Raw genomic sequence first — 27,105 nt, forward strand, 5'->3', positions numbered from 1 at the left:
CTTTCTCCTCCCCACACACCTCCTTGGAGAAACCTTCATGTGAGCATTTTCCATTTTCTCACCCCATGTAGAAGTATTAAAAAAAATATGGGGAAGAACATTAGAGGTGATTTGGTTCAACTTCAAGTCTTTTATTTTGCAGAGTAGCCAATCAAAGCCCAAAGAAGTGATGGTGAGTAAAATGGCTCAAGATCAAGGGTTACTTTAGCTGGCAAAACCAGGAACAGAACAGGAGAGTCCCTAGAGTCTTACTACTTTTTTTCACTACTTATTTCATAGACGGAAAGAATCCCAGAACTCTATCTCAGGCAGGTCAAGTACTTTTAGAGGTGTCTGTGTTTTTGCCAATTGGCTTGGAGACATGGGATCATACTTCAGTCACTTGGATATATATGGACAGTCACTTGCTGTCCATATGAAAGCAAAAACTGAGCCAAGTACAGTTTGACTGTTTCATCCTCTCTTCTTCCCCACCCCCAATCCATCAGGATAGACGTGGAGCATCTATGCTCTGCAAGTCACTCTGCTGCCGTCTTCCCCAGGCCAGGGCAAAGCTGCAGCACAGGGATTCTACTGGTAGAATTTGAGAGGAATCCCTCCCACCAGCAAGGACACTCTAGGGAGACTTTTCAGAGATAACAGCAAAGGAAGTATTTTGGCTCTTCCCAGAACCTAAACTCAAGACCCCAGAAGCTGCTTATTACATAGGACAGGGCTGGGCAGGCCTGTTTAAGCAGGCTAGTGATTTTTTTCCCCCTTAAAATCCAGCCGGAATAGACTTAATCTAGAACCCACAACAGTATCATGGGACCTTGATGACTTGTGAGAAGCCTTTGTCACATGGATGAGAGTCCTCACTGGGTCTGGGCTCTAGGGAGCTGCCTCTTTTGTGAAACTCGGCCATGTCCCCATCTTTCACTAGTTGACAGATTTTGGGGGTTTGTTTTCACATTATTGACTAGGATTTTGTCTAGGCATATCAATTGCACAAGTGTATGGGAGCAGAAACCTCACCAAGATGTCAAAATCAACACCAAGGTTTGTTTCTAATCCCACACCTGCCCCCTTCTCAGACTTTCTTCTGGGCCCTTGATTTTGTTACCTGAGCCATGAGTGCATCAAAAGAGTGACTTTGTTAAAGTTTTTAATGTTTGAGAGAGAATTTAGAAATCATTGAGTTTTACTTCTCATTTTATATTCAGGGACTCTGAGGCCTGGGAAGATGAAAAGATTTGCCCAGTGGAACACACGGATGAAATTCAGTTTTCACCGTAGTGCCTGCCCTATCAATGCTTTGCCTCCTCCTCCCTCTCTTTATGACTCTCTACTTGGTACTTGGACTGTTGGGAAAACATGGAGAATGATTTCAGTGTGGATAAAATGTTAAACCCCAAATATGGGACGGGAGTAGGAGCGGATGGTTCTCAGGGTCACCTGTTTGGGTTGATCATGAGGTCCCCTGGGGGCTGCAGGGTGGCCCAGAGCAGGACCCCATGTGTGCTTGGCCTGGTGGTGTGGCCAGAAGCCACATGCCCTCTGACAGCCCCCCTTCCACAGCAAGGACACTACCGTGTTGTGGAACCCAGGCCCCACTACAACCCTGCATCTCTCCCTCCCCCATGACCGTTTGGAATGGGTGCTGAGAAGTCAAGGAGGCCAGCGGTTGTGTCATCTCCTTAGCTGCTACAGACCCCCAAGTGAATTGAACGTGTTTCCCAGCAAAGAGGATGGAAATGATCTGGTGGTTGTGGTGGGTGGGCCAGGCAGATCCTCCTATATGGGCTGCATGATTGCTTCACAGTCCAGCATCTGATTCCAGGACCCGCTGCAAAGGGCACTTAAAAAACAAAACAAAACGAACAAACAAAAAAACTGGATGACGGAATCGAACTGGAGGGCCCTGGAGTTACTGTGGCCCCTTTGGCACCGCGCAGCCACTTTGGTCCCAGGAACTTCGCTAAGCCTCCAGTTTCCTCTCCGTTTGTGAACAGAGGGGCGCGCACTAAGCGCATCCCTTTCGGTCTTAAATGCCTGTGATTTAAACCCTACTTCCCAAGGAAGAGGGATGTGAGCCCAGATCGCATTGTCCTTTTCTTCAGCCTTTTTGGTTGTTGTTTTTTGGACACGCAGAGCAGAAAAAGGGAGAATTCTAACAGTTATCTCTCGCAAGCTGTCCCCCGCCCCATTGCTTGTGACAGGTCGTATATTTCATTACGCAAAGCAAATTGGGAAATTGCATCTCTGCAATCCCATCTGGGATTATTTATTTCGCCGCGTCCACAGCGGGTCAAAATTGTGAGGCGATACAATGTTAAGAGTGGCTTTCCGCGAGGGGAAGTAGATTCGAGGTCATCTCTGGAGAAACCAGAGCCATAATCGGACCAGAGTAAAGCACTTCTATACAGCTGTCCAAAAGTCTCCCGAATAATTTACCACCCCGGGCCGTGCAGCAGGTTGTTAGCGAGGTGACAGAGGCTGGAGGGGAAGGCAGGGTTCCAATCGCCCAGTTACACCTCCAGGCCTCGGGAACTGGTAAAATGGGCCTCGAATTTCCCCAGCCACATGGGCTCTCTGCAGGTCAGTTCACTGAATTAATAACAAAACTAATACAAGTAATACCTCCCAAGTACTGAATGTTCAGCATGGGCGGTCACCCTGCCAGAGGTCTGTCTACAAGCGTTATTTAAGGTTAACTCCACTGAGGAAAGTGAAGCGCAAAGGAGGTTAAAGATCCTCTTCGTTGCAAATCCGGCGTTTTAACCCATTTGTCAGATCCGAAACCTGGTCTCTTGGCCTCCAAGCCCAACGCCTGAGCAGAACCAAGGCTCCGAAAACCGCCCATGACTGCTCAACTCCGGGGGTCCAAAATTCACGGAACCGAGGAGAGATGGTCAGGTCCTGGAGCGGGATCTGACTGCTGAACGGAGCCCGCGCCTGCGGAGTGGCAGGGGTCCTGCCAGCTAGGATTCGCAGCAGGGAACTGGATGGGCCAGCAGGAGCCAATTGGAAACACACTTCCTTCCCTCTTTTTAGAGCGGTTACTGGTAGTAAAAAAAGAAAGCCGCCCTCATCAAGAAAAAAAATAAGGAAAACATAGAAAATCCTCCCCATCCTTTCGGGCTGTATTTTCAGGTTGCCTTGGTGACCCCCTGAAAGCGGGCTTCGCACTGGGTGGGTCTTAGCTGCGTGGGGACAGGAAGAGGTGCGGGTGAGAGAGAGTTGGGGTAAAGGGATAGGGAAGTGAACGGGAAGGTCGGCAACTGCCGGCTTGGAAAAGAGAAAACCCCGCGCGCCACCCCCACCAACGGGCCTGGCAATGTCAACAGCGGCCTCCGGCTTTGTAATTTACAAGAGGGGCTCCAAATTGCACTTCGTAATTTGGTGGCGGTTTACAAGCCAAAGCACTCCTCCTTCCGCACCTAACAGGTCTTCAGCCATGTCCTGACCCCCTTTAAGATTGGAACCTGGAGAAAGAAGATGGATTCCCTGTGCCCCGCCTTTCAGGACAACCAGTGAGGTCTGCCGGAGGTCTGTCTACAAGCAGACCTCTGGCAGGTCGGTGGTGGCTGGGTCCCTGGGAGTTAACTGCATGGCACAGCCGCCTCCTGGATGAACAGCCGTTTACTGAGCTCTGTGTGAAGACTGTCCTCTTCATTCTGTCTTCACAACCACTAGGCGAAGGAAGGTCCTTCTTTCCATTTTGCACCTGAGGCAACTGAGGAGCAGAAAAATAGTTGACCAAGGTCACAGAATCAGTGGAACAATCAGCCCTGAGCCCGGGCTCTCTGATTGTTATTGTCTCCAAATATTTAATATACTAACCAGTTTGTGCAACTTTAGATTCCTTCTAAATTTCCCTAGGAAAATGCAGATAATTTCGCATTTAATATTGGAGTTCCTTACACTTCTTAAGCTCAAATCTCCCGCCCTCCAGCCTTCTCCTTCATCACTTCCCCTCTCAGCGGTTGTTGGGGTCATAATTCTCAGGGCTGGGGAGTGGAGCATAATCCACTCTGCTCCTTGCCCCCAAGTGCAGCGGATGGGGTTCAGGGAGGATAAGACAGGTGGAGTAGGGGGGCAGATGGAGATGGGCAGGAAAGTCTGGAGGAAGCAGTGGGACTGTTGCATAGGTTTTTGCTAGGGGTGGGGGGAGCATGCTGGGGAGGTAACTGTCCGGGGCCTACCTACAGAACCCCATGGGTCCAGTCGGTCCAGGAAGCACATGGGAGCCACTTTCTCCACTTCTGGCTGGATGCTGTTGTGAGGAAGCCACCAGGCTCTGATCCACGTACTGAAGGCTTTGCTCTCTTGGTTTGCTCCCAAAGCCGGCTCTACTGCCCTTCGGTGCCTGCACCCCCCCTCCCACCTTGGCTTCAGCTGGTGTAGTTTACTGTACACAAGTCTCACTTGTTTCCTCCTTATATAGCAGCTTGTACAACTCGAACTAATTCAAGGGCTGCCCATCTGGTTTATTTTAATAAACAGCAGCTCACATCCCTGTCCCCTCCTATTTCTTCCTGGTCCCCTTCTCCCCAATCTAGTTACTTCAAATTAACAAACCTACTTTCTTGATTTTGTTTCTTAATCTTCATCACTGGAGAAAGGCTAATGATTTCTTGCCTGCCCCCCAGCAATTAATAAAAACCCAGCCTGCCAATCCGAGTACTACACACAGCCCTGCCCCCAGGTGGAGGTGAGTGGGTGGGTTGTAGATTGCATACACTTCATGGAGCTTGTGTTTGCAAAGGCAGAAAAATGCAGCTAACAGGGGGAGTCACAGAAAAAAAACCACGAATGAGTTGATCAAAACGTGCTGTGTCCTGTTAAAAGAGGGCTGCTTGAAACGCAAGGAACTAAAATGAAAAGCGGTGCTGGGGAATAAAATAATGCGAACCTATGTGAATCTTTCTGGCTGGGAGTGAAGAGCTCCATGAACTTTTTCAGACTTGAGAGTTTAAAAGCAGAGGTCGATATAGGACAAAGCTGCTCACTGCCCTCCCCAAGACCAGCGCCTGACCGAGGACTCCTCTTTAAACCTGTTTTGTCATTGAAAAACACGGGGAAAATAATTCTTCTGCATATATGAACAGATGCGCTTGTGTAAGTATAAACAACACCAAAGCCAAAACTCACTGGTGTTATTTGGTGCTGCCAAACGAGGGGCTGACTCTGTCCCCTGTCTGCGCGTGCACAGCTCTCCAAAGTCACCGTTTGAGACGCCCAGAGCTGCTGAGCTTCCCCTAGGAATAAGCAGGGCTATTTCTCTACTTCCCTCACTGAGCACCGCAAGCGGCAGAGAAGTCCCCGCACAAAGGGAAATCACAGTGCCCATTCTCCGGGGAAGAGGTCTCTCACCTAGCCAAAAGTTGGAGAATACCTGCGCCCAGCTGTTCACATTAGTTTCACAGCAATTCCTAAGCTCCCACGTCGCAAACTCTCGGAGCTTGGTTAACTTCTAACTTCCTGAGGGGCTCTGAGAAAATTACATTAGATATAGCTCAGCAATTTCCTTTTTATTGCGGGCCTACTATGTGCTCAATGTAACGGCACTCAATTTCCTAATCTGTCTCCTAAACCGATCTTGAGAGGTATTATTTAGAGGTGTAACTAGAAGTGTCTAAGTGATTTTTAAATTTACTTAAAGAAATAGAGTGCAGCATTTCATTAGGGGACTAATTCTTTTCAACGTGTTGTTAATCAAACTGTTATTAAATATTTATGTAAGGATTCTGAGGCAGACAGTAGGTCTTTTTTCCTTTATAAATAAGGCACACTAAAAAAAGTAATCTTTTCATTAAAAGAACTTCGTTTTAAAACATACTTAGAGTGAATATATTGTACCTAAATCTCTTAAAGGAAAGTATGTCCGTTCTCCTTCAAATCAACTGTAATAGTAATTGAAAGCTGAAAAATGTAATTGACATAGATGATTTGGCGACCTGCCTGCCTCACAGGCTAGGTGAAGGTTAACGAGGAACTACTCTGCTTTTCGAAGAGTACAGGCGTTGGCCAGAAAAATATCTACAGGTCATTTGTCCGCTTAACCCCCGTGCTGCGGTGCAAGGTAACTATTGATTTAGTCTTGCAGAAGAAAGTCAAATGCCGCTGTGCTCCCGATTAGAGAGAGGCCTCATTATTCCGTCCAATTTGGGTTAAAGATCCAGCCGCAGACTACTGGGGTGATGCTGACAACGTAGAGATCAACCGTAGCTTTCTATCTCTGCCGTGCCGCCTATTACCTTCTCCTGTGGGCAACGCGATTCGTAATAGTGTGTGTCTGTTTCCTAGTCGGGGAGATGAGTGGCGACTTTACCTCTGCTGGCGCCGTCACGCTTCGGATTTAGCTTCGGGACATGGTACCCGGCTGCACCGAAGGCAGCGCAGGACTATTCTGGCGCAGTGCGACTGGGAGGAGCGTGGCCGCCGCCAGGCGGAGACGCGGTGGGGAGGGCGTCAGGGAAGCGCCGGGTCGGCACGCCTCGACCAATCAGCGTGCACACCGCTTGACAACTGGCCAATCAGCGGGCGCGAAGTTCGGGGGCCCGAACGGATAATACTAGGAATAGGGCGCTGAAGCAGAAGACTGCAGCTAGGAACCCTGCGTGGCGCGTAGCTGTGTGCGTTCGCCAGCCCCACGAGCCCTCCGTCTGAGGCTGACCGGGGCGTCTCGACCCTTCCCGCCCAGCTTGGGGCAGAGGAAGCCGAAAGTAGCTTCAGCGAAGTGAAGCGCCCGGGGCAGCCGTGGACAGACCTTAACTTTGCAGAGACCGGGATGTGTAGGGCGAGGCCGTAAGGACCTGACTCATCTTCTCCATCCCCCTTCTACCCTACTCCCCATCTAGTGGGCTCCGGGCTTCCAGCTGTCAGCACTCCCAACCCCGATTTCGTGGCAGGGTGTGGCGACCCCGATTTCTGTTTGCAAGCACAGCCAGCAGTCCAAGAGCCAGGTCCCAAGGCTGGATATCTTTTGCCTCGGCTGCTAGCCCGGGCTTCAGAGTCTTGGTGAGTGCTGTGATGTCGCTGGGGTTCAGGGAGGGCAAAGGGTGAGAATCACTTTTCCTTATCTTTTCTATTGTACTTGGAAGTCTTGCCTTAAAATGCAAACCATGCCCGATGTGCCCAGAGCCGCGCGGCTCAGCTCAGCGTGGCCCAAACACAGTCGATGCTGGAGAGGCATCTGCATCTCTGTGCCCAGTGTCCCTATGGGACTGTAATGACAGCCCAACAGTTTGTCACTTATTAGCTGGGGTGGGAAGGGAGATGAGAGGACCTCTCCAAGCCCACGGAGGGGTCTTCGTGAGGGTGTAGGTGGATGAGAGACATTTAGGAGCCAAAGGGCGGTACCTCTTTATTTGAAGGGCCCCTTGTGAGGCAAAGGAAAATAATTCTACCATAGACATTTTTATATTCACCGTGGCCATACTAACTGGGTACGGGGAAGCCTGCTGAGTGGCCTAAGCCGGCCTATTTAGAGACGATGCCTATGTGTGTGTGTGTGACCAGTGCATTTACCCAGGGACTCTCCAGAAAGCGTGCGTACAGCTAGAGTGGGCTGCGGTTAAAGGTCAGGTGCTCACAGAGCACTTAGAATTAATAGATAAATCCTTGTTGGGTTGGGATCCCGGGGGGCCCTAAAGTTACAAGACAAGGCATGTGTGGCCTGGATGTAAGGAAAGGGTAAAGAACAGGGCTCCTCGGGGGACGGAGGCGGGCAGACCGGGAGGGTTGGCCGCAAGGCTTGGGGATAGTGCCTCACTGCGGTGGGTTTCGGGGTCTTTTTATATTTCCCAGGGTACAGGCCACTGAGCGTGGGCCCGAGCGAAGCACCACGCACTATGGCCGACCGGCAGGCGGGCCCCGGGGCCGGGGACTGGGAGATCGACGTAGAGAGCCTGGAGCTGGAGGAGGACAACCGCGGGGCGCCGCCGCCAACGCCGCCCGGGCCCAGCCCGCCGCAGCCCGAGGAGGACGGCGAGGATGACGACGAAGAGGACGAGGATGACGACGATGTGGACTACGAGGGCGACGGCGAGGAGGCAGGCGCGTCCCCAGGGGTGTCGTGTAGGCCGCCACAGCATGGGGTCACCCAGCCGAGGCCGCCTCCCGCGCCGCAGGCCTCGCAGGCCTCCCAGGCCCCCGCCGGGCCCCCGGAGCGCAGCGCGCACGCAGGCGGCGGCGCGGAGCCGCGCAAGCTGAGCCGCACGCCCAAGTGCGCGCGCTGCCGCAACCACGGCGTAGTGTCCTGTCTCAAGGGTCACAAACGCTTCTGCCGCTGGCGTGACTGCCAGTGTGCCAACTGCCTACTGGTGGTGGAGCGGCAGCGCGTCATGGCCGCCCAGGTGGCGCTCCGGAGGCAGCAGGCCACAGAGGTGCGTACCGCGGGGCGTCAGAGCCGCCGTGGGTGTCGGGGAGCCGCAGGGGACAGGGCTGCATCCCTCACATGGGGGCCCAGGGCCTTGGGGCGCCTGGCACTTCCCTGGGAGTGTGGTGAGAACAGTTTTCTCCCAATGCGGCTTGCAGGGTGGAGAGGGAGGATGCTCTGGGCGTCGCTGGGGAACTTCGTAGAAAAGATTTTGTGTGAAAAAGCAGTTAGGCCCTGAGAGTCCTTAGGTCTGCTCTGGACATTGTGAAAGAAAAAAAAAAGCATTTTACTTTATTTTTTATGTTTTAAAGTTTATTGGTGGTGTTGGGAGGAGGAGTCCTTCTCGACGCTCAGTGCTGTACTCTTGTTGATGGCGAAAAAGAACAGCCTCGGGCACAGGTTGCTCCGGCTGTCCTGGGCCGTTTAATGTAGGCTGAATGTGGTGCCCATTTCACAGATGAGATCAGAAGTGGCGTGGGAAGTTAGGTGTCCACAGCTCAAGATCATGCAGCCAGAGCTTTCTTAAGAACCGTTGGAGGGGCGTCTGCCGCCTCCCACCATGAGGCCTCAGCTGTGGGAAGGACCCAGGGTTTTCTTGAAGGCAGAGGCGTTTCTTGAACATCTGACTTGATGTTTCCACGTGTTCCCGCACACCGGGAGGGGAGCTCAGAGTGACGGAGGCTACACGCGGCTCCCTCTCACACTCAAGGCTGGGGAAAGATTTTTTTATTTTACTTTTTTGGACAGGAGGGGCCCGGGAGTGGATCTCTGTAACACCGAAAATAATGGCCCTAATGGAAAGGCTCCAAGGTCCCTGGAGAGCGAGCTGGATGCCTGAGGGGGCCCTGGTCCTGATTCGGTCTCCACCTCCTCCTCATCCTGTGTGTTTCACCGCGGACCTGGGACCCTGCGTTCCCTCTAGCACCCCATGGCCTGCTGGGCACAGCAGCCTACCCACCTGGCTGTGACTGCAGGAGGAAGGCCTCCTTATCCTACAGCCCTCGAGGCTTCTGAGGGTTTTGTTCACCTTGAGTCCCCCTCGCCCAGTGAACTATCCAGAGTTTCTGGCCAGAATAGGGAAGAGTCTAAGAGATAGGGACCCTCATATCTATCCCTCGACCCCCTGCACCCATCCTACTTATCCTATTGTGGGGAGAAACCAGCACCACGTCATCACCCAATAGCAGGCCATGGGCACTTTCAGCCCTGTCTCTCGGTGCAGAGGATATGGTGCTTGGCTGCGGAGGCGGTGGCGGCAGCGCAGCTGTCTTTCAGGGCCCAGGGCCGGGTTCCCACTATCTACTGTGGATTTCCTTCCTCCGAATAATTCCCCCAGTTCTGGCTGCTGGGCGTATCTGGGACAACGCTGGCAAAGCAGCCCCAGAGAAAGCCAGGGCCCTGCTCACCAGTTGGTAGCTTCGGACAGAGCTAGCTCGTTGTGTTGGAATTAAGGAGTGCTAATATTAATTCATTTGGAATCATTTTCACATAGGATAGAAAACATGAATACATTTGGCCCCAGAAGCGTTACTGATACCCTTTTCTTCTTGTTTTTCTCCAACATTTAAAAAAAAGCATTATTGATTATTTCTTGTGTTTATAGGACAAGAAGGGGCTTTCTGGGAAACAGAATAACTTCGAGCGCAAAGCTGTGTATCAGAGGCAAGTCAGGACACCCAGTTTGCTGGCCAAAAGTATTTTAGAAGGTAAAGCAATGCAAAATCATCCCTTTGGCCTTTAAAACCAAGTTCTGAGTGATTCTCATCATTCTGGGGTATGGTATTTTTAATAACCTTCGAAGGAGCAGTCTGTGGGAATGTACCTTTCAGGGGAAGGTACCTTAGAAGGTTTTACTCCAGGAAGAAAATCAGGACGTGGGAAAATGAATCCATCCTGTTTTTGTCGCTGATAATTTTGTTGTCTGCTTAAGAGTTAATGGGTTAGCAGGGAGTGCATATAAAACTTGCCCCAGTGTGAGGGATGTACAGAGATACTCTGCCAAGTGATCCCAGAGCAGGTATCCTGGAAGGAAATAAATTTAAAAAACTTATTTAGTTGTTGGAGCTAAGTAGAGTACGTACTCATTTTCATTTTACCATTTCCCTCCTTGGATTATGTATAATTGTGGTTTTTCCACACTTAATTTTATCATTTTGACAGTTGAGATTGTAGAATCAAACAAGTGAAGTGAAGGTTGAATTTGAACAGTGTGAAATCTTTAACCCTCTCCTTGTTTTGACTTCCTTTAAAGCCTGGAGATACATTATTTTCTCTTAAAATACTACTGATTTTTCAAAGCATCTCTGGGTATGGAATTTATTAACCTGATAAATAATGTATTGACTACCTTTCACCAATTAAGGAAAAGAAATGTTTGTATTTGCTCTAAGTACTGCTGCTTAAAAGATTCATGTTGAAAAGTAGATTTTTTTTTGTTTAAGGAGACATTTTAATTTTGTTTTTTCTTATGTAGCTTCTGAATTGAATTTGGTCTGGACAGGTTTTAAAGTTTGTTCGTGTCTTACCCTGTGCAGTGTACTTCTGACCTTAAAATGGTTTCTGATGCTTTGCAAGTGAATTTGATTACAAACTGGGTAAATAGATTTATAACCATAGGGCCTACACTGATAAACTGAAATTGTGCCAATGCAATTTGAGAAGTGGGAGGAAGAAATAAACGTAATAGTAAATTGGAGTAAGTAACTTTCTGACAAAAATTTTAGAAAACGAAACATTAATTTTCAAATTTTATTTTATTTGCAAATGAGTATGATGGATTTGTCACTATGTAAACACAACCATTACAATGGATCCTTCGAACAAATTTGGTAATGGCAAGCAAGTACCTGGGGATGAGGAATGCATTTTCTACCACCAAGAAAGCTATTTATATGGTTATATTAATTTTTGCTTTCGACTTTATAAATTTGAGATGACTTAATCTATGTTCTAATGATTGCTTGTTCAACCATTTGAGTGTCCGGCCAACATGATTAGCGCTTGGGGAAAACGCATCAGAGCAGTTATTTTTAATATACTAGGGGATCTCAGCGCCAGCCCCTGCTTTTGTTTGTTTGTTTTTATTGGTGGTCAGGGCAGGGGCCTGGTTCCGTGTTAACAGCAGAGTCTGTTTGATGAGTTAACAGCTCCTTCCAGTTTCCTTAAGTCTTTTCTGTATTTCCTTATGTCTTTTCTGTTTTTCTCCTCACTAATCTGCTTTAACTTTCTCTTTTTTCCTAGTTCTCCTTGGATTATTCTCCAACTGTAACAATGTGTACATAATGAGCCATCTTTAGAAAATAAAAGTGACATCAGCTCTAGGTATAGCTACCTTTTTTAATAATGGAAAAAGATGACATGGATAGTGATGAATCATTGATTGAAGTAAGATTAGCAGCCTTGTTCTTGATGTATAGGAGCCTGGGAAGAATATAAAAATTTCAGCCAGTAAAGTATGCTTGTCAAAGTAAACAAACACCCTCATAAGTACTAAAACAACAATTACAAAAAGTTAGAACATGGATATCCTTTCCACCAAAAGAAACAATTTTAAATGGAAACAATACTTTTGCTTTCTGTATAAAAATATTAGTGATATAGAACTATAAACATTGTTCTGCATATTGGCAGTGTTTCTGTTGCTTTCTGGATTCCCAGATTTTCCCCCCTAAATGTTAATCTCTTTCATATGCAATGCTTGCTTATTCTAGGCTACCGCCCCATCCCAGCAGAGACTTATGTGGGAGGGAGCTTACCTCTACCTCCCCCAGTAAGTGACCGGATGAGGAAAAGGCGGGCCTTTGCTGATAAAGAATTGGAGAACATTATGCTGGAGAGAGAATATAAAGAGAGAGAGATGTTGGAAGCTTCCCAAGCTGCTGCGTTGTTCCTGCCCAACCACGTGGTACATGGACCTGAATACAACTCCTACAAAAGTGCTTACAGCCCAACCCCAGCGGAACCACCAAACAAAGACTTCTGTAATTTTTTGCCTACCTGCCTTGATCTAACCATGCAATATTCGGGGTCTGGGAATATGGAACTAATTTCTTCTAATGTCAGCGTGGCCACGACTTACAGACAGTATCCCTTGTCCTCAAGATTTTTAGTTTGGCCCAAGTGTGGCCCCATTAGTGACACTCTCCTCTACCAGCAATGCCTGCTAAACACCACCACCTCAGTTCAAGCCCTGAAACCTGGGGCCAGCTGGGACTTGAAGGGAGTACAAGTCCAGGATGGACTGGTTGCAGAACATGATATGATGCCACCAAAACTGGAAGGTTCTCTGGTGCTGCCTCACACTCCTGAGGTCCAGACCTTTAGAAGTGACCTTCAGGGTCACCAGGCTGTCCCTGAGAGGTCTGCATTCTCCCCACCCCGACGGAATTTCTCTCCGATTGTTGACCCGGACTCCCTGGCAGCTCAAGGGCACATCTTAACCAAGATCAGCAAAGAAAGCACCAGGCACCCTCTGCCACTTAAACATAATCCATTCCACTCATTATTCCAGCAAACTCTTAATGACAAATCAGGTTCTGAGTTGAAAACACCATTTGTCAAAGAGGCCTTTGAAGAGGCCCCTAAGAAACACAGAGAGTGTTTAGTCAAGGAGAACCAGAAGTACACATTTACAATAGATAGATGTGCAAAAGACCTTTTTGTAGCCAAACAAGTTGGAACAAAACTCTCGGTGAATGAACCGCTGTCATTTTCTGTTGAGTCTATTCTCAAAAGGCCTTCATCTGCCATCACTCACATCTCTCAGTGAAAGCCTGCTGAAATGGAAAGCTGGATTTTCTGCAGTCTCAGAAGGTTCTTACCAGTTGCTGATTTTTTTAAAAAGAAAAAAGTTAAGATGTTTGTATAAAGGAATTTCTAATGTAAATGATGGTGATTAAAAAATTTATATTCATGTGCATGTACTTCTTCTCACCACATGTTTAAACTTAAAAATGGAAGTTGCTTATGTGCAAATTATAAAGTTTCACACTTTACACATAATTTCAAAAAGCAATAAAATTGACACTGCCTTATAAAAGACCTGGTATTTGCTGAAGTAAATAGTTGTCCCTGTCTAGGCAAAAAAGCTAATTTCTATGAAATGTGATCTTTATTTTTCTATGATCTTTTGCATTTTTAAGTGCTTTTAATGGTCCCTGGGGGCCACAGGAGAATGCGTATAATGCTTTAGTTGCATTTTGGAGGCATGTAAATTTAGTTATTCAAGACTGAGGCAAAATAGCTTTACAGAGAACATGGGGAAGATTTTCGTGTTTATAGAATCATAAGCTTGTGTGATTAGACAAAGTTGAATTAAATCGAAGGGAAATCAAGTTTAATATCTTGTTCATATGATGACATGGGTTCTTGGAGTGGATCTCTTAATTCTCTGGGTCCCAGTGTCCTTCCCTGATTGGGATGTGTATGTACAGCTTCAAGCTTCCTGTCTCAGTTGAACCTTCATACTGTGGTTCTGGGGTTACTAGAAGCCCAGAGCAGATTCTCTTGTAGGGTGCAATCAGTTTCAACCATGACGACAGGAGGTTGGACCCTCTCTCAGCTTTTGTGTTACTTCTGTTCCCCAAGGACTGGTGGCAGCAGGCGTTTAGAGGCAGGCCCGGAGTGTCAGCTTTATGCGTCTCACGTTTTCAGCAGCATCAGAAGTTCTCAGTGGAGCTCTGTTCGGGTTAAAAGCTTTTACTATTCAAATTTCTTTATCTGCCAATTGTAGGGGGAAGCCATTGGATGTTTATTACAGCATGAGGGGGGCTTCTTGTTGCTTAAAATTTTCTCCTCTGTGTATACAACTCAACAGAATGCTAACTGTTGTTCTATATGATTGATAAAGTAAGACATCATCTGTGGACCCCAAGTCAAGTTCTAGGACGTTCCAGTCATTTCAACACAAAAAATCAAGAGCCAAATATCTCACCTTTTAATTTTTCCGTGGAGTGAATTTATTTTCAGCTCTGCTCTCATTTGGATGACAAGGCTATTAGGTGGGTGTGTGGGATGTGCCAAGAAATTTGGCAGTTTAAAGAGCTTCTTGCTCTGGAAAACATTTAAAATTATTCAGAAATGATTTTGCTACTGATGAGCTCATGTAAATCTCCAGGGGTTCTCTGAATTATTGCTTAAAATTAGCATCTGTTTCAAAAACAACAAGGCAAACTTAGGTTGATTTTCAGTTTGCATTTGTAAAATAATACTTGGTTTTGTTGAGTCAAATTTACTTATTTTTACTGTTGCAAAAGCTACACTGAATGGAAGTTTGCCAAGAAGAAAAGAAAATGAAAGCAGACAGAGATCCCAATAACTGTTGAAGATTATCATTAAGTGGAAAAATGTTTTCTAGCCGTGAATGCCCTGGTGGTAGAGACGGAGCCTCGTTGCAGTTACCTATTGCCCCCTCCCAGTCATCTTTGCTGTATCTTTATAGTTATTAATTTTATTTCCTATCAGGAATTTATTTTTTGTTAGGTGTTAGATGTAAACTTAGTATTGAAATCTAACTGCTGCAGGGCAATGGGGGAAAACTATAACTCCACATAAAAAACCTCAAGGAGAAGGCCTTCTAAATGTAACCATGGATTTTCTCTCTTCCTTACTTTATTGTAGTTTTTTTAAAAATTACAAATGGTTTTATTTTATTTTTTAATATATTTTATTAATTATAGCATTACAGTTGTTCTATTTCCCCCTTCATTCCCCTCCACCCTGCACACCCCCTCCCCCACCATTCCTCCCTTTAGTTTATGACCATATATATGTCTCAAGTTCTTTAGATTCTCTATTTCTCCTACTATTCTTGCCCCCCCCATCTATTTTCTACCTACCATCTATGCTACTTATTTTCTGTACCTTCTCCCCCCTTCTCCTTCTCCCACTCCCCTGTTGCTAACCCTCCATGTGATCTTCATTTCTATGGTTCTGCTCCTGATCTAGTTGTCCTCTTAGTTTGCTTTGTTTTAGGTGTGGTACTTAATAACTGTGAGTTTGCTGTCCTTTCGCTGTTCATATTTTTTATCTTCTTTTTCTTAGGTAAGTCCCTTTAACATTTCATATAATAAGGGCTTGGTGATGATGAACTCCTTGAATTTGATCTTATCTGAGAAGCACTTTATCTGTCCATCCATTCTAAATGAAAGCTTTGCTGGATAGAATAATCTTGCTTGTAGGTCTTTGGCTTTCATGACTTGGAATACCTCTTTCCAGCCCCTTCTTGCCTGTAAGGTCTCTTTTGAGAAATCTGCTGACAGTCTGATGGGAACTCCTTTGTAGGTGACTGTCCCCTTATCTCTTGCTGCTTCTAGGATTCTCTCCTTCATTTTAATCTTGGCTAATATAATGATGATGTGCCTTGGTGTGTTCCTTCTTGGGTCCAACTTCTTTGGGACTCTCTGTGCTTCCTGGATTTCCTGGAAGTCTATTTCCTTTGCCAGATTGGGGAAATTCTCTTTTATTATTTGTTCAAATAAGTTTTCCACTGGTGGCTGTTTCTTTCCCCCTTCTGGTACCCCTATAATTCGAGTGTTGGAACGTTCAAAGATGTCCTGGAGGTTCCTAAGTCTCTTCTCATTGTTTTGAATTCTTGTTTCTTCATAGTTTCCTGTTTGGCCATTATTTTCTTCCTTCTGGTTCACTCCCTTGATTTGAGTCCCAGTTTCCTCTTCATCACTATTGGTTTCCTGTGCAATTCCCTTCATTTCAATTAGTTTAGCCTTCATATGTTCCTCTAATTTGTGACTAAAATCAACCAGTTCTGTGAGCATCCTGATCACCAGTGTTTTGAACTGTGCATCTGAAGGTTTTGCTATTTCTTCATCGCTTAGATTTATGGGCTCTGGGGCTTTGAGATCTTCTTGAGCCATTTTTGGTCTATTCGTACCCGTTACTTATGAGGAGCGGAGCCTTACGTGTTTACCAGGGCGGGGCTGCTCAGGTCGCTGGTTTGTGATGCTGTATGTGGGGGGGGGGTCAGAGAGGGGAAATTGCTGCCCTCCCTGCTGCCTCTTGCCGCTGGGGCCTGCTCGGTCCCGTTGTCTCACCGCCCACTCCCTTGCTGGTCTATCGGTCAGGCTGAAGAATTGGTTGTTATCAGACTTCCGAAAAGTTCAATTTTCTGTGTTCTGGCTGTGTTTTCTGTTGCTAATATTTTGTTGTCTCTCAACTTGGTTGTGGGAGAAAGCATGGTGTGTCCACCTGTGCCTCCATCTTGGCGGAAGTCCCTTATTGTAGTTTTTTGAATACTTATGTTTGTCAATTATGTCTTTTTTGTATTCAGTGAAAATTTTGGGGTGTCTTTTCTGTCCTATGTATCATTTTCATCTCATTAGGTGAATTCAGTTGGCTATTCCGGAATTCCTCCTACAAAGTATCAGCAGTGCTAAAGAGATAAAGAAAGTGGGAAGATCTACAATTCCCTGTAAAATGAAAACTTAGTATTAATGTTGGGCTTTTCAGTCAGTGCTAGAATTTTTACTGCCCTGCCTAATTTTATTCTTGGATTACCTTCCATTGTTCCTATTCTGTATCTGTAAGCTCAGGGTTATTTTCTTCTAGGGTCCACTTTGTAGAGCTGATAATTCTTGAGATGCTGGATGCTGCAATACATAAACTTGGGTTTGTGGCACCCACTTCTAGGTATTAGTGGTTTTCCTCATATTACCAGTGACCAGAATTTTATTGTTCTTGAACATTTATGAGGGTCAATACTTTGGTGGGTGAACTTATTATCATACCATTCATTAATTCTATTGCAATGGTGAATTCTCGGAATTTCAAACCCACCAGTTCTCCCATCAGCCACTCAGTGAGAGGTTTGTGCTTGTCTCTTTGCCTCTTTTAATCATTTTCTCTCATAAAAGCTATTTTACTATAAAGAGCCTTCAAAGGACACTGTCATTGACATATTAAATCAAACTTATGCTTCAATTTAAGCATTTTCTATGTTCAAGGCAGTAAATGAATGTAGCTTTAATAATTTTAAGAATGTAATTGGCCTTTTTCTCAATTTAACTCATATTAATGCAGCTTTAATGGCATTATTTTTCTTCTATCTCCACTGATTTAGCATAATTAGGTTTTGCTCAACTTGCACTTTTGAATAGTTAATAGTAGTTAATACTTTATTTAAAAAGTTCCCTTTTTAACCCTTTGGTGGCTAAAGTAGGAAAAAGACCTAAACAAAGCTATAAAGTAGAAAAGTTGTTTCCATTCTCTCTTTTTTTAAACCCAGGTCTTTTAATTTAGTTAAAAAATATACTATATGTCTTTGGTTGTGGTAAAATCCAAATGACATAAAATTTGCCATCTGAACCAGTTTTAAATGTACAGTTTAGTGGTATTAAGTGCATTCACATTGGTGTGCAGTCATCACCACCGTCCATTCACAGGACTCTTTTTATCTTCCTACCCCCAGTCCCTGGCAGTAGTTCTGCCTATAAATTTGACTACTCTCAGTAGCTTATATAAATGGAATCATATTGTATTTGTCCTTTTGTGACTGATTTATTTCACTGAGAATAGTGTCTTCAAGGTTCATTTACATTGTAGCATATGTCAGAATTTCCTTCTTTTTTAAAAAATATTTTATTTATTTTTAGTGAGAGGGGAAGGGAAGGAGAAAGAGTGGAAGAGAAACATCATTGTGTAGTTGCCTCTCATGTACCCCCTGCTGGGGAACTGGCCTGCAACCCAGGCATGTGCCCTGACTGGGAATCGAACTGTGATCCTCTGGTTCACAGGCTTGCGCTCAATCCACTGAGCTACACCAGCCAGGGCAGAATTTCCTTCTTTATAAAGACTGAGTAATATTCCATTGTATGCATATATCACATTTTGTTTGTCCATGCATCTGCTGGGTTCCTCTCCCCTTTTGCTGTTGTGAACATGGGTGCACAAACATTTCTTCACCTGGTCCTCGCCTCCTGATTTCACTTTCTTTCCCATCTTAGTTTTCTCAAGTATACCTTCCTTCCACACTATCCTCTCTCTGAGCTCATGGACCATCTTCATTTCTCACCGAGGCAACACCAGTGTGCTCAGAGAGGCTCCAATATCAAGTTGTGTACCTTTTAATGTGAATTTGTGCATGTTCAATGCACATCATCTGCATTTAAAAGCTTAATTCTAATTGTGGAATGAAAGACTTCTATTAACTTGTATTAAGCAACTTTCTGGAATTCCTCCTACAAAGTATCAGCAGCGCTAAAGAGATAAAGAAAGTGGGAAGATCTACAATTCCCTGTAAAATGAAAACTTAGTATTAATGTTGGGTTTTTCAGTCAGTGCTAGAATTTTTACTGCCCTGCCTAATTTTATTCTTGGATTACCTTCCTTTGTTCCTATTCTGTATCTGTAAGCCCAGGGTTATTTTCTTCTAGGGTCCACTTTGTAGAGCTGATAATTCTTGAGATGCTGGATGCTGCAATACATAAACTTGGGTTTGTGGCACCCACTTATTTTTATTTTAATGATTGTACGAAGATTTTATCATATCTATTACCCTTATTTTGTTTTTCAACCTGTTATGTATAAACACATTTAGGGCATGCTGGACAGAGACACCTGAAATAGGTTGGCATCTGATATAATGAAAAATGTGTCATAATAATAATTAACATGTGTTTATTGCCTCCTAATTTATAAAACATTCATATTTATCTCTTTTGCTCCTCATATAAATTCTGTATAAAACTGGCAAATGGCCGTTTTGGTCATTGGATCTACATCTTCTATGTGCGTACATGGGAGATTTTTTCTAACATGTATGACCTGACATGGCCTAATCTGTCTCTGAGAGTTTCTATGTAAATGTTAAGTACATCAGATGCTCATATAATATATATGATAAGTTATATATGTATAATGTTATCTGGATGACTACATATTTCTCTATGTAGAAACATTGGCATCTACCTTAGCTTCATAAAGTATAATAACACGCATATACACACGATCTTATGGAGTTATAAGAACAAGTGAGATAAAGAACTAGAAAGGGGACCTACTGGGGAAGGATAACTAACTTGCAGTCTCAACTGTCTCAAATTTGAATCTACTGTGGTGTTTATATCAATGCCACACTTTCCCCAGACCGCTTCCAGCAAGTGACAGAGAAGTGCCAGAATGGAACCTTTTTTGTCCTGATAGGGGACCCCTCATATGGGAACTCCCCATTGAAGTATTTTGTTACGGATGTTTTAGGAGCCCCGAAATAAGCACTGCTATAATATGCCTGGAGTTCAAGCAAGAAATAGAGCAAAGGAGTTGGCATTTGGAGATTAGAATATACCTTACCTAACCTTATTACCGGTTATGATCGTATCAGAGAATGACATATCCAGCAGCAAGAGCGCTTCTTGGATTAATTTCCAAAACTAACCCCTAGAATTGACCTCTAATACTCAACTCAAGAATCAAATACAAGTAGCCACCTGGAAACAGTCTGCACTGGTTCAGCACACCTCCTGCGGGCAGGGAGTGATTGAGTGTTTCTAGTCTCTGCATGATTGTTCTTCAGAGAAGGGGAAGAGGAGAAGGCTGAGCCATTCACGCCTCTTTCCCTTATCCATACTCACCCATCAGGTAAGTTACTCTAATTTCTACCCATTGATTAACATATAATTTGTTATTTTTTTGTTTTGAATTAAAATCAATCCAAAGACCACAAACCCCAGAAGAGTTCAGGTCATTGCTGAAGATACGAGCCAGGGGACAAGGAATGGTGTGATTACTTCATGCGTGTTAACTAGACTGAAGACTGTGTGCACCTTTTTTTCCCCTTTAGATAAAAACAAAAACTAGAAGAATCAATTCATTCACCCCAGATGGAATTAAGACATTACATATAAAATGCTGGCAAGTACAAGTATTATTTCACTAATGAGTGTATCATTTGATATTAAGTAGCATGAGCCATGGGGATTGTACTTCTGTCATTCATCACCAAATTGTTGTGATGGATTATCATCATAAAAAGTTACCATAGGAAGGTACCTGAGATGTTGTAAAAGTTTCAAGCCAAACTAATATTTTCTCTTTTGACAGGGTTGCTAGAGCGGTATCAGGGAGAGGAATGCCAAAGACAAGATATGGCTCAATTCAGCAAGGCATTTAACAAAGTCTTGAGTAAGAAAAAATTTTAGGATGGAAAACAGTGAAGTAAGGTGGATTTTTTTAGCTGTTTGAAGAGCTACCTTCAAAAGACTTTGAGTAGTAAATCCATGAGAATTTTGAGGACAGTCTTTAGTCTTAGAGCTCATGGTTCTCTTATTTTGGACTATGCTGGCTAGCAAATGAAGGCATAAACATTTTGTTGTTAATCTTTGGATGACATTAAGTTGGGAGGTCTGACCACTATTGTTAATGGCAGACTAGGCTTTACTGGGACTATACATCAAGGAGAAAATCCTATATTTGGGTTTCAAAAACAACTGTCACACAACTATGAAACTATATGTCGAGGGAGATTTGACTTGACATTAGTTTATGTGAAAATGATCTAGGAGTCATAGGGGATTACAAAGCTCAAAAAAGAACCAAGAATGAATACAGTTAATGTATATAGAATCATATACCTGAAATCTATACAATTTTATTAACCAATGTCACCCCAATACATCCAATTACAGAAAAAGAAGCAAGAATGAGTCATGGTTATAAGAAATTGCTAATGCAAACTTAGATTCTGTTAACAGTCTCCAGATCAAAGAGAATGCTAACTACACTTCTTCCCTTACCCCCATCAGATCACATCTGGGATTTGATATCCAGTTCTGTGCATTAAATTTTTAATGGGACATTGATAGATTTGGTTCCATAGGAGGAATGGAACCAAGGATGAGGATGCTGAAAGGCCTTCCAGTCTTGTCTGAGTGCAGACAGTTAAGGACATTGAGAATGATGCCTTGGAGAAGAGCTATCTTAAGAGAGAAGGGCTTGATTTGTGTTTTCATATATTCGAAATATTGTCATTTCCGAGAGGGAATTAAGGTGCCTTGGGAGTCTCTAGAAGAAACAGGGCTAAGAAAAGGATGTTACGAGGGGTGAGGAAGAGCTCAATTAAAGGGGGACCATGTTTCACTTTGGGTTGTCCACGAATGGACATTTTTTTCTCAAGACCAACTAGTTCATTTATGGACAACCCATAAATTTAAGGTACTGCTTTCAAAATTTATAATCTGTGAAGTTAATGTAGATTACACTCATTACTTTACTCTCCATTATACTGTCTGAGTGCAGACAGCCCTCTGCTTCCCAACATCCCTCCTGCATTGAACAAGCCCACAGTTATTTCCTGTCATTTCAGGCATGGATTGTTTGGATGTGACTCAGCTCTCTTTCACTCTCTCTCTCTCAATAGTTTTCATTTCAGCCAGAGCTTTTAAAAGTGAAACTTGTAGATTCAGGAGCTCCCTGTAGGAAAGCAGTTTAGCCTCAGCTGCCCCAATCTGTTATGAAACCCAGGCTTGGTGGCCATGGCCAGGAAATCAACAAAGGATCATCATTCTTCAACACACACACTAAAGCAGTGAAGGGCCTACTGTGATCCACAGCTCAAAAAGCCCTGACACGCTTGCTGTTAGTGATGAGCTTGCATAAAACACTTGCAAAAGCCCAATATAAAACCAAACACAATATTCGAATTACTGTCTTCTGAGGTAACGGAATCTGAAGACTCAGGGCAGGCAGAGAGCAGGTGGGTAAGTGAAAGACCAGTGTGATTTTTCATGGAATTAAGTTCAGTTTAATGGACATTTACTGAGAACTTCCTGGGTGCCAGTTGCATGCCAGTAACTGGCACTGTGTGTTATTAGGGTCTTTGAGGTAGAAAAAAACTTGGGAGGCCTATTTAAGTTGCTTTTAAAAATAGTTTATTTTGGCCCTGGCTGGTATAGCTCAGTGGATTGAGCTCGGGCCTGCAAACCAGACAATCGCGGTTCGATTCCCAGTCAGGGCACATGCCTGGGTTGCAGGCTGGTTCCCTGCAGGCCAGTTCCCAGCAGGGAGTGTGCAAAGGGCAACCATGCATTGATGTTTCTCTCCCTTTCTCCTTCCTTTCCCCTCTAAAGATAAATAAATAAAATTTAAAAAATAGTTTATTTTAAGGAGAGATAAGGAAGATGGAAATCTTGATGGACGGACACTTAGGAGGTCTCACAAAGACTGGAATGTGGTCCAAGCACTAGAAGGTGGTTCAGCCCAGGTCTAGCAACTTTATTTCCTGTTATTCCCTTGGCAGTTAAGTAAATGCATGGCAGGGGGAAAGTACTAGAAATGGCTAGTTGCCTATTCAATATCTACTCTCCTCTTCTTTGGTAACAGAGTCCTCCTTTTATCTGGACTGGCGGTGTGCCCAGCTGAAAGGCTGCATCACCCAGCCTAATTTGCATCTAGGTGTGGCCATCGAGATGCAGGTGGACAGCCATGGGTGGGACTTCAGGAAATCTCTCTAAATGGGACTGAAACAACAGGGAAGAGTGCCTTTTTCATCTTCTTTCTTTTTGGAATTTGGAACTCTGGTAGGCTCTTATGACCTTGAGCTTGGCAGCCATGTTCAAAGGAGTTTGGAGCAGAGAAATCAAAGCAGCCTCAAAGGATGCCTGTGCACTTTGAGGATCATCTATACCAGCTCTGGATTGCTCTCCTCTGTTTGTTCACCTTTTATGAGATAATAACTCTTTATGTGCATGAGCCATTGTCTTTAGGTCTTAGTACAAACAGCTGAATATAATTCCTCCTGATAAAGAAGGGCTTATACATTTGGATGAAGTGTCTACTGCCTGTGTCTGCTTTTCCTATGGTTTCCACTCTATTTTCTCAATTTTCCTTCCCCACATGACTTCTCTTTTCTGTCACCTCTGTGTGCATTTTTTGGCTTCTTTCTCTACCACCTATTGTCTCCTCATACTGTATGTGCTTTTCTCAAACCTAAGAGTGGGACCTGATGAGTTTAGTCAATCCCTGTTGTCTTCTTTTGGCCAGGCCTTGGAGGTAAGGCACTTGCATTGGTTTCTGGGGGGAGTCGTGTGGTATAAGCCATGATAATGACACAAATAAAACACCTCATTGGAAGCCTGGATGTAGTGGATCTTAGAACATAATAAATTCCTCTCTCGGAGTAGTTTAAAATAGTTTAGACTAAGACATGGGCTCTGCATTCCAAGAGCTCAGGGACTATCGAAGGAGAGACATTCGTATGTTTAATGTTTTTTTGCCAAATCCATTTCCAACTATAAGTCAGATATTACTACCTCTAATAATAGCCAACATTTATTCTGGTCTTTGTTTTTCATCTGACACTTTGCATGCCTTATTTAACCCACACAATTTTTTACTTGTGAATTAGGTATAATTGTTATTTTTATTTCACATATAAGGACATAGGCTTAAAGAAGTGCAGCAACTCACCTAGTATCATATATGTAGGATGTGACTGCATGGAGAAAAATCCCAGGTCGTTGATATTTCAGAGTTTTTACTCCTAACCATCTTAACCAGTGTCTCACATCATCTCTCAGAAATGTAAAAGGGCTCATTTTCGTGGAAGCATCTTGCTATAGAAAAAAGGATACAGGATGCAGAGGTGGGAGGTCTGAGTTCTGACCTCAGTGCTTCCTTTCTTTGTCCTTTTGCTTATCTGGACCTCAGGTTTTCTCCATCTGTAAAATGAGAGAAGTCGATGAGATGGACCTTAAAGACTTGGCTGTTGAAAGGCCTGAGTTTGAATCCTGCCTGGGTCACATGGTTGTCACATGGCAGGAAGACCCAACATAACCAATTGAGTTGTGGTGGCTCTGGTCAATCCAGTCAGGCAAAGAGCAGGCTAGGCTCTACTTGTAGCTTTAATCTTCTAGGAAGAGACTCTTTAAAAATACACTTTTTGTGGAGCTGAATTGTCCGAGAGCACATGTGAGGCATGAACCAGAGGATGTGTTGGAAGATGCTTTCCCAGATGCTCAAGAGCCTACAAGAGAAAACAGACATGACTCATAGTAACTAACTCAGTTCTAGTCTACCAATTTTTATATGGCATTTCCCCCTCCTTTTTCCACTCACATAAATGACTAGTATTCTTAATGTGAACCTATTCCCTTGGATTACTTCCAGGGGGCAGCATGGCAACCTGGAATGCATACAGGCTTGGAGTCAAGTTAAATCTGAATTTAAACCTCAGCTTTTCCTTGGCAAATCATCTCACCTCTCTGAGCTTTCTTCCCCCCAACCCCAGTGTGATGGAGAAATTAACAGCACAGAGAATTGTTCTAAGGATTAAATGAGATAATATGTCTAAAGTGCCTGTTTGATAATTAAGTCACTCTCCCGACGTTAGACCCATGGTATTCCCTAGAAGCAGTTTCCTTCTCTCCAAGAGCTCGTAACTTGCAACAGCCTACAAGGAGAGCTGAATGGTTTTAAGAACTAGTAACTTTTTTAAAAGATTTTATTTATTTTTAGAGAGAGGGGAAGGGAGGGAGAAAGAGAGGGAGAGAAACATCAATGTTTGGTTGCCTCTCACGTGCCCCCAAGTGGGGACCTGGCCAGCAATCCAGGCATGTGCCCTGGCTGTGAACTGACCCAGCAACCCTTTGGTTTGCATGCTGGCAATCAATCCACTGAGCCACAGCAAGAACTGATTGTTAAGGTGGAAAAATTTAGCCTCAAAATTCCACAGAACTGTAACCATTTAATTTTTAATATTATAACAAATATAAAAAAATTATTATGAAAGCAAACTAAATGTAGATGGAAATTCACTATAATAAAAACTAGCCATTCAGTACCCACTTGTAATGTGGGCCTCTTTTCTAGGTTTTAAACTACTAAAAAAAATAGGTGAAGAATGGCCATGGTATAAAACTACAAAGGGTATATAAGGGAGGACTTGCAAAAACCTGGAATTTATTTATAAAAAATTGGGTATTTATTCTTACATGTTTAGTCTTCAGTCACCTTCAAAGTACTCCCCACTGAATGCAATACACCTATTGAGATGTTTTTCCCACTGCTCAAAGCAGTTTTTGAACTTGTTGATTTTGATGCCTTTTAGTGCTTCTACTGTGTTTTGTTTCACCTCTTCCACACTGGCAAAACTTTTCCCTTTGAGAGCATTTTTTTTTATCTGAGGAAACCAAAATAAGTCTTTACGGGTGAGATTGGGTGAATAGGGAGAGTGAGGCACAAGGGTTATGCTGTTTTGGGTCAAGCCTGCTGAACACTCAGCACGGTATGGGCAGGTGCGCTCGTAAGTCACCAGCCATGAAATGTGCAAATGCATTCAAAGATTTGCACATGAAATGTGTTGAAATATTTTTCAAAAAAATTCACCGAAGCTGAATGCAGCCTCTTACAGCAGTGCCAGTGGGTACACTGATCCAGATGGGTTCCTAGAACACTCAACTAGTGGGAGATGCCTGTGCTACAAGGGGCCTGTCCTCCAAAAAAGATAATTCTGGTTTTATTTTTGTGTCCCCCCTCTCATAAAATACCCACCTTTATCCATGGAGGATATGTTCTAAGGCCCCTGTGGGTAGTACCAAACCCTATATATACTACGATTTTTCCTATATATATATATAACCACAATAAAGTTTAATTGATAAATTAGGCACAACAAGAGATTAACATTAATAACTAATAATAAAATAGAACAATTATAACTATATACTATGATAAAATTATATAAATATGCTTGCTCTCAAAATATTTTCTTCTACTATTTTCACCCTTCTTACGTTGAAGTGAGATGAGATGGTCCGATGTCTACGGGATGAGATGAAGTGAGGTGAATGACCTAGGATTGTGATGGAGCCTTAGGCTATAATCGACCTCCTGATGAGATGCCAAAAGGAAGACCATCTGCTTGGGATGGTCCTGGATCACAGAGCCGTGACAGTGTTGGCGGTTATGTCAGAAGCAAGTGGTTTGATGGTTGGGGATCCTGATAGTGGAAAGTTTTTTTTCCCTGAACTTCTTTGAAGAACATTGTAATCGGAAGTTCTGTCTTTCTTTTTCTTAATTTTTCTTTATTGTTTATGCTGTTACAGTTGTCCCACTTCTTCCCCTTCCTCCCTTCACCGCAGCCCTTCGCTTTCCACAGTCAGTCCCCTCATCATTGTTCATTTCCATGGGTCATGCATTTGTTTTTAGTCTGGTCCCTTCACCTTTCAACCACTTCCAACCTCTCCACTCCTCCCTTACAGCTGTCGGTCTGTTCCTTGTTTCTGTGCCTATGGTTCTATTTTGCTCGTTAGTTTTTCTTTTCTTCCTTAGACTCCAATGATAAGTGAGATCATATGGTATTTGCCTTTCATTTCCTGGATTATTTCACTTAGCATAATAGTCTCCAGGTCCACCTATGCTGTCGCAAAAGGTAAGAATTCCTTGTTTTTTTTATTGCTGTGTAGTATTCCACTGTGAAATCACAGGTGGCAAACACAAGGCCCACAGGCCGAATCCAGCCCTCCACCTTGTTTTATCTGGCTTGGCACCTTGTTTCTACCCGGCAGCAGCACCGAGCTCTCGCTTAACTGTTAAGGAGCAGTTACATTTATACAGTCCTAAAGTTACATTCAGCCCTTTGAAGGCAGCCTTGAGGCTGATGAAAACGAGTTTGACACTCCTGGTGTAAATGTACCACAGCTTTTTTTATCTACTCATCTACTGATGGGCACTTAGGCTGTTTCTAAATCTTGCCTATTATAATAACACTGCTGTGAACATAGGGTGCACATATTCTT

General features: G+C 44.0%; 1 protein-coding gene across 4 annotated transcripts; it reads left to right on the forward strand.

The window, feature by feature from the left end:
- The first annotated feature begins 6,594 nt into the window (after positions 1–6,594).
- DMRT2 (doublesex and mab-3 related transcription factor 2) lies at positions 6,595–13,386 on the forward strand. 4 transcript variants are annotated; one of them, XM_037165558.2, is made up of 5 exons: positions 6,595–7,002; positions 7,792–8,369; positions 9,966–10,068; positions 11,603–11,683; positions 12,073–12,159. In XM_037165558.2, exons 2-4 carry the CDS (start codon positions 7,836–7,838, stop codon positions 11,656–11,658), a joined length of 693 nt encoding a protein of 230 aa, XP_037021453.2. In that variant the 5' UTR covers positions 6,595–7,002; positions 7,792–7,835; the 3' UTR covers positions 11,659–11,683; positions 12,073–12,159. The 4 variants fall into 4 exon arrangements, with proteins under 4 accessions (XP_037021453.2, XP_037021451.2, XP_053512100.1 ...); XM_037165556.2 differs by lacking the exon at positions 11,603–11,683 and having other exon boundaries at positions 12,073–13,386; XM_053656125.1 differs by lacking the exon at positions 11,603–11,683 and having other exon boundaries at positions 6,595–6,789; positions 12,073–13,386.
- Positions 13,387–27,105: the final 13,719 nt, after the last annotated feature.

The sequence above is a fragment of the Artibeus jamaicensis genome, unplaced genomic scaffold (assembly GCF_021234435.1).
Source record: "Artibeus jamaicensis isolate MK-2021 breed Jamaican fruit bat unplaced genomic scaffold, CSHL_Jam_final scaffold_1964, whole genome shotgun sequence".
Taxonomy (NCBI): Eukaryota; Metazoa; Chordata; class Mammalia; order Chiroptera; family Phyllostomidae; genus Artibeus; species Artibeus jamaicensis.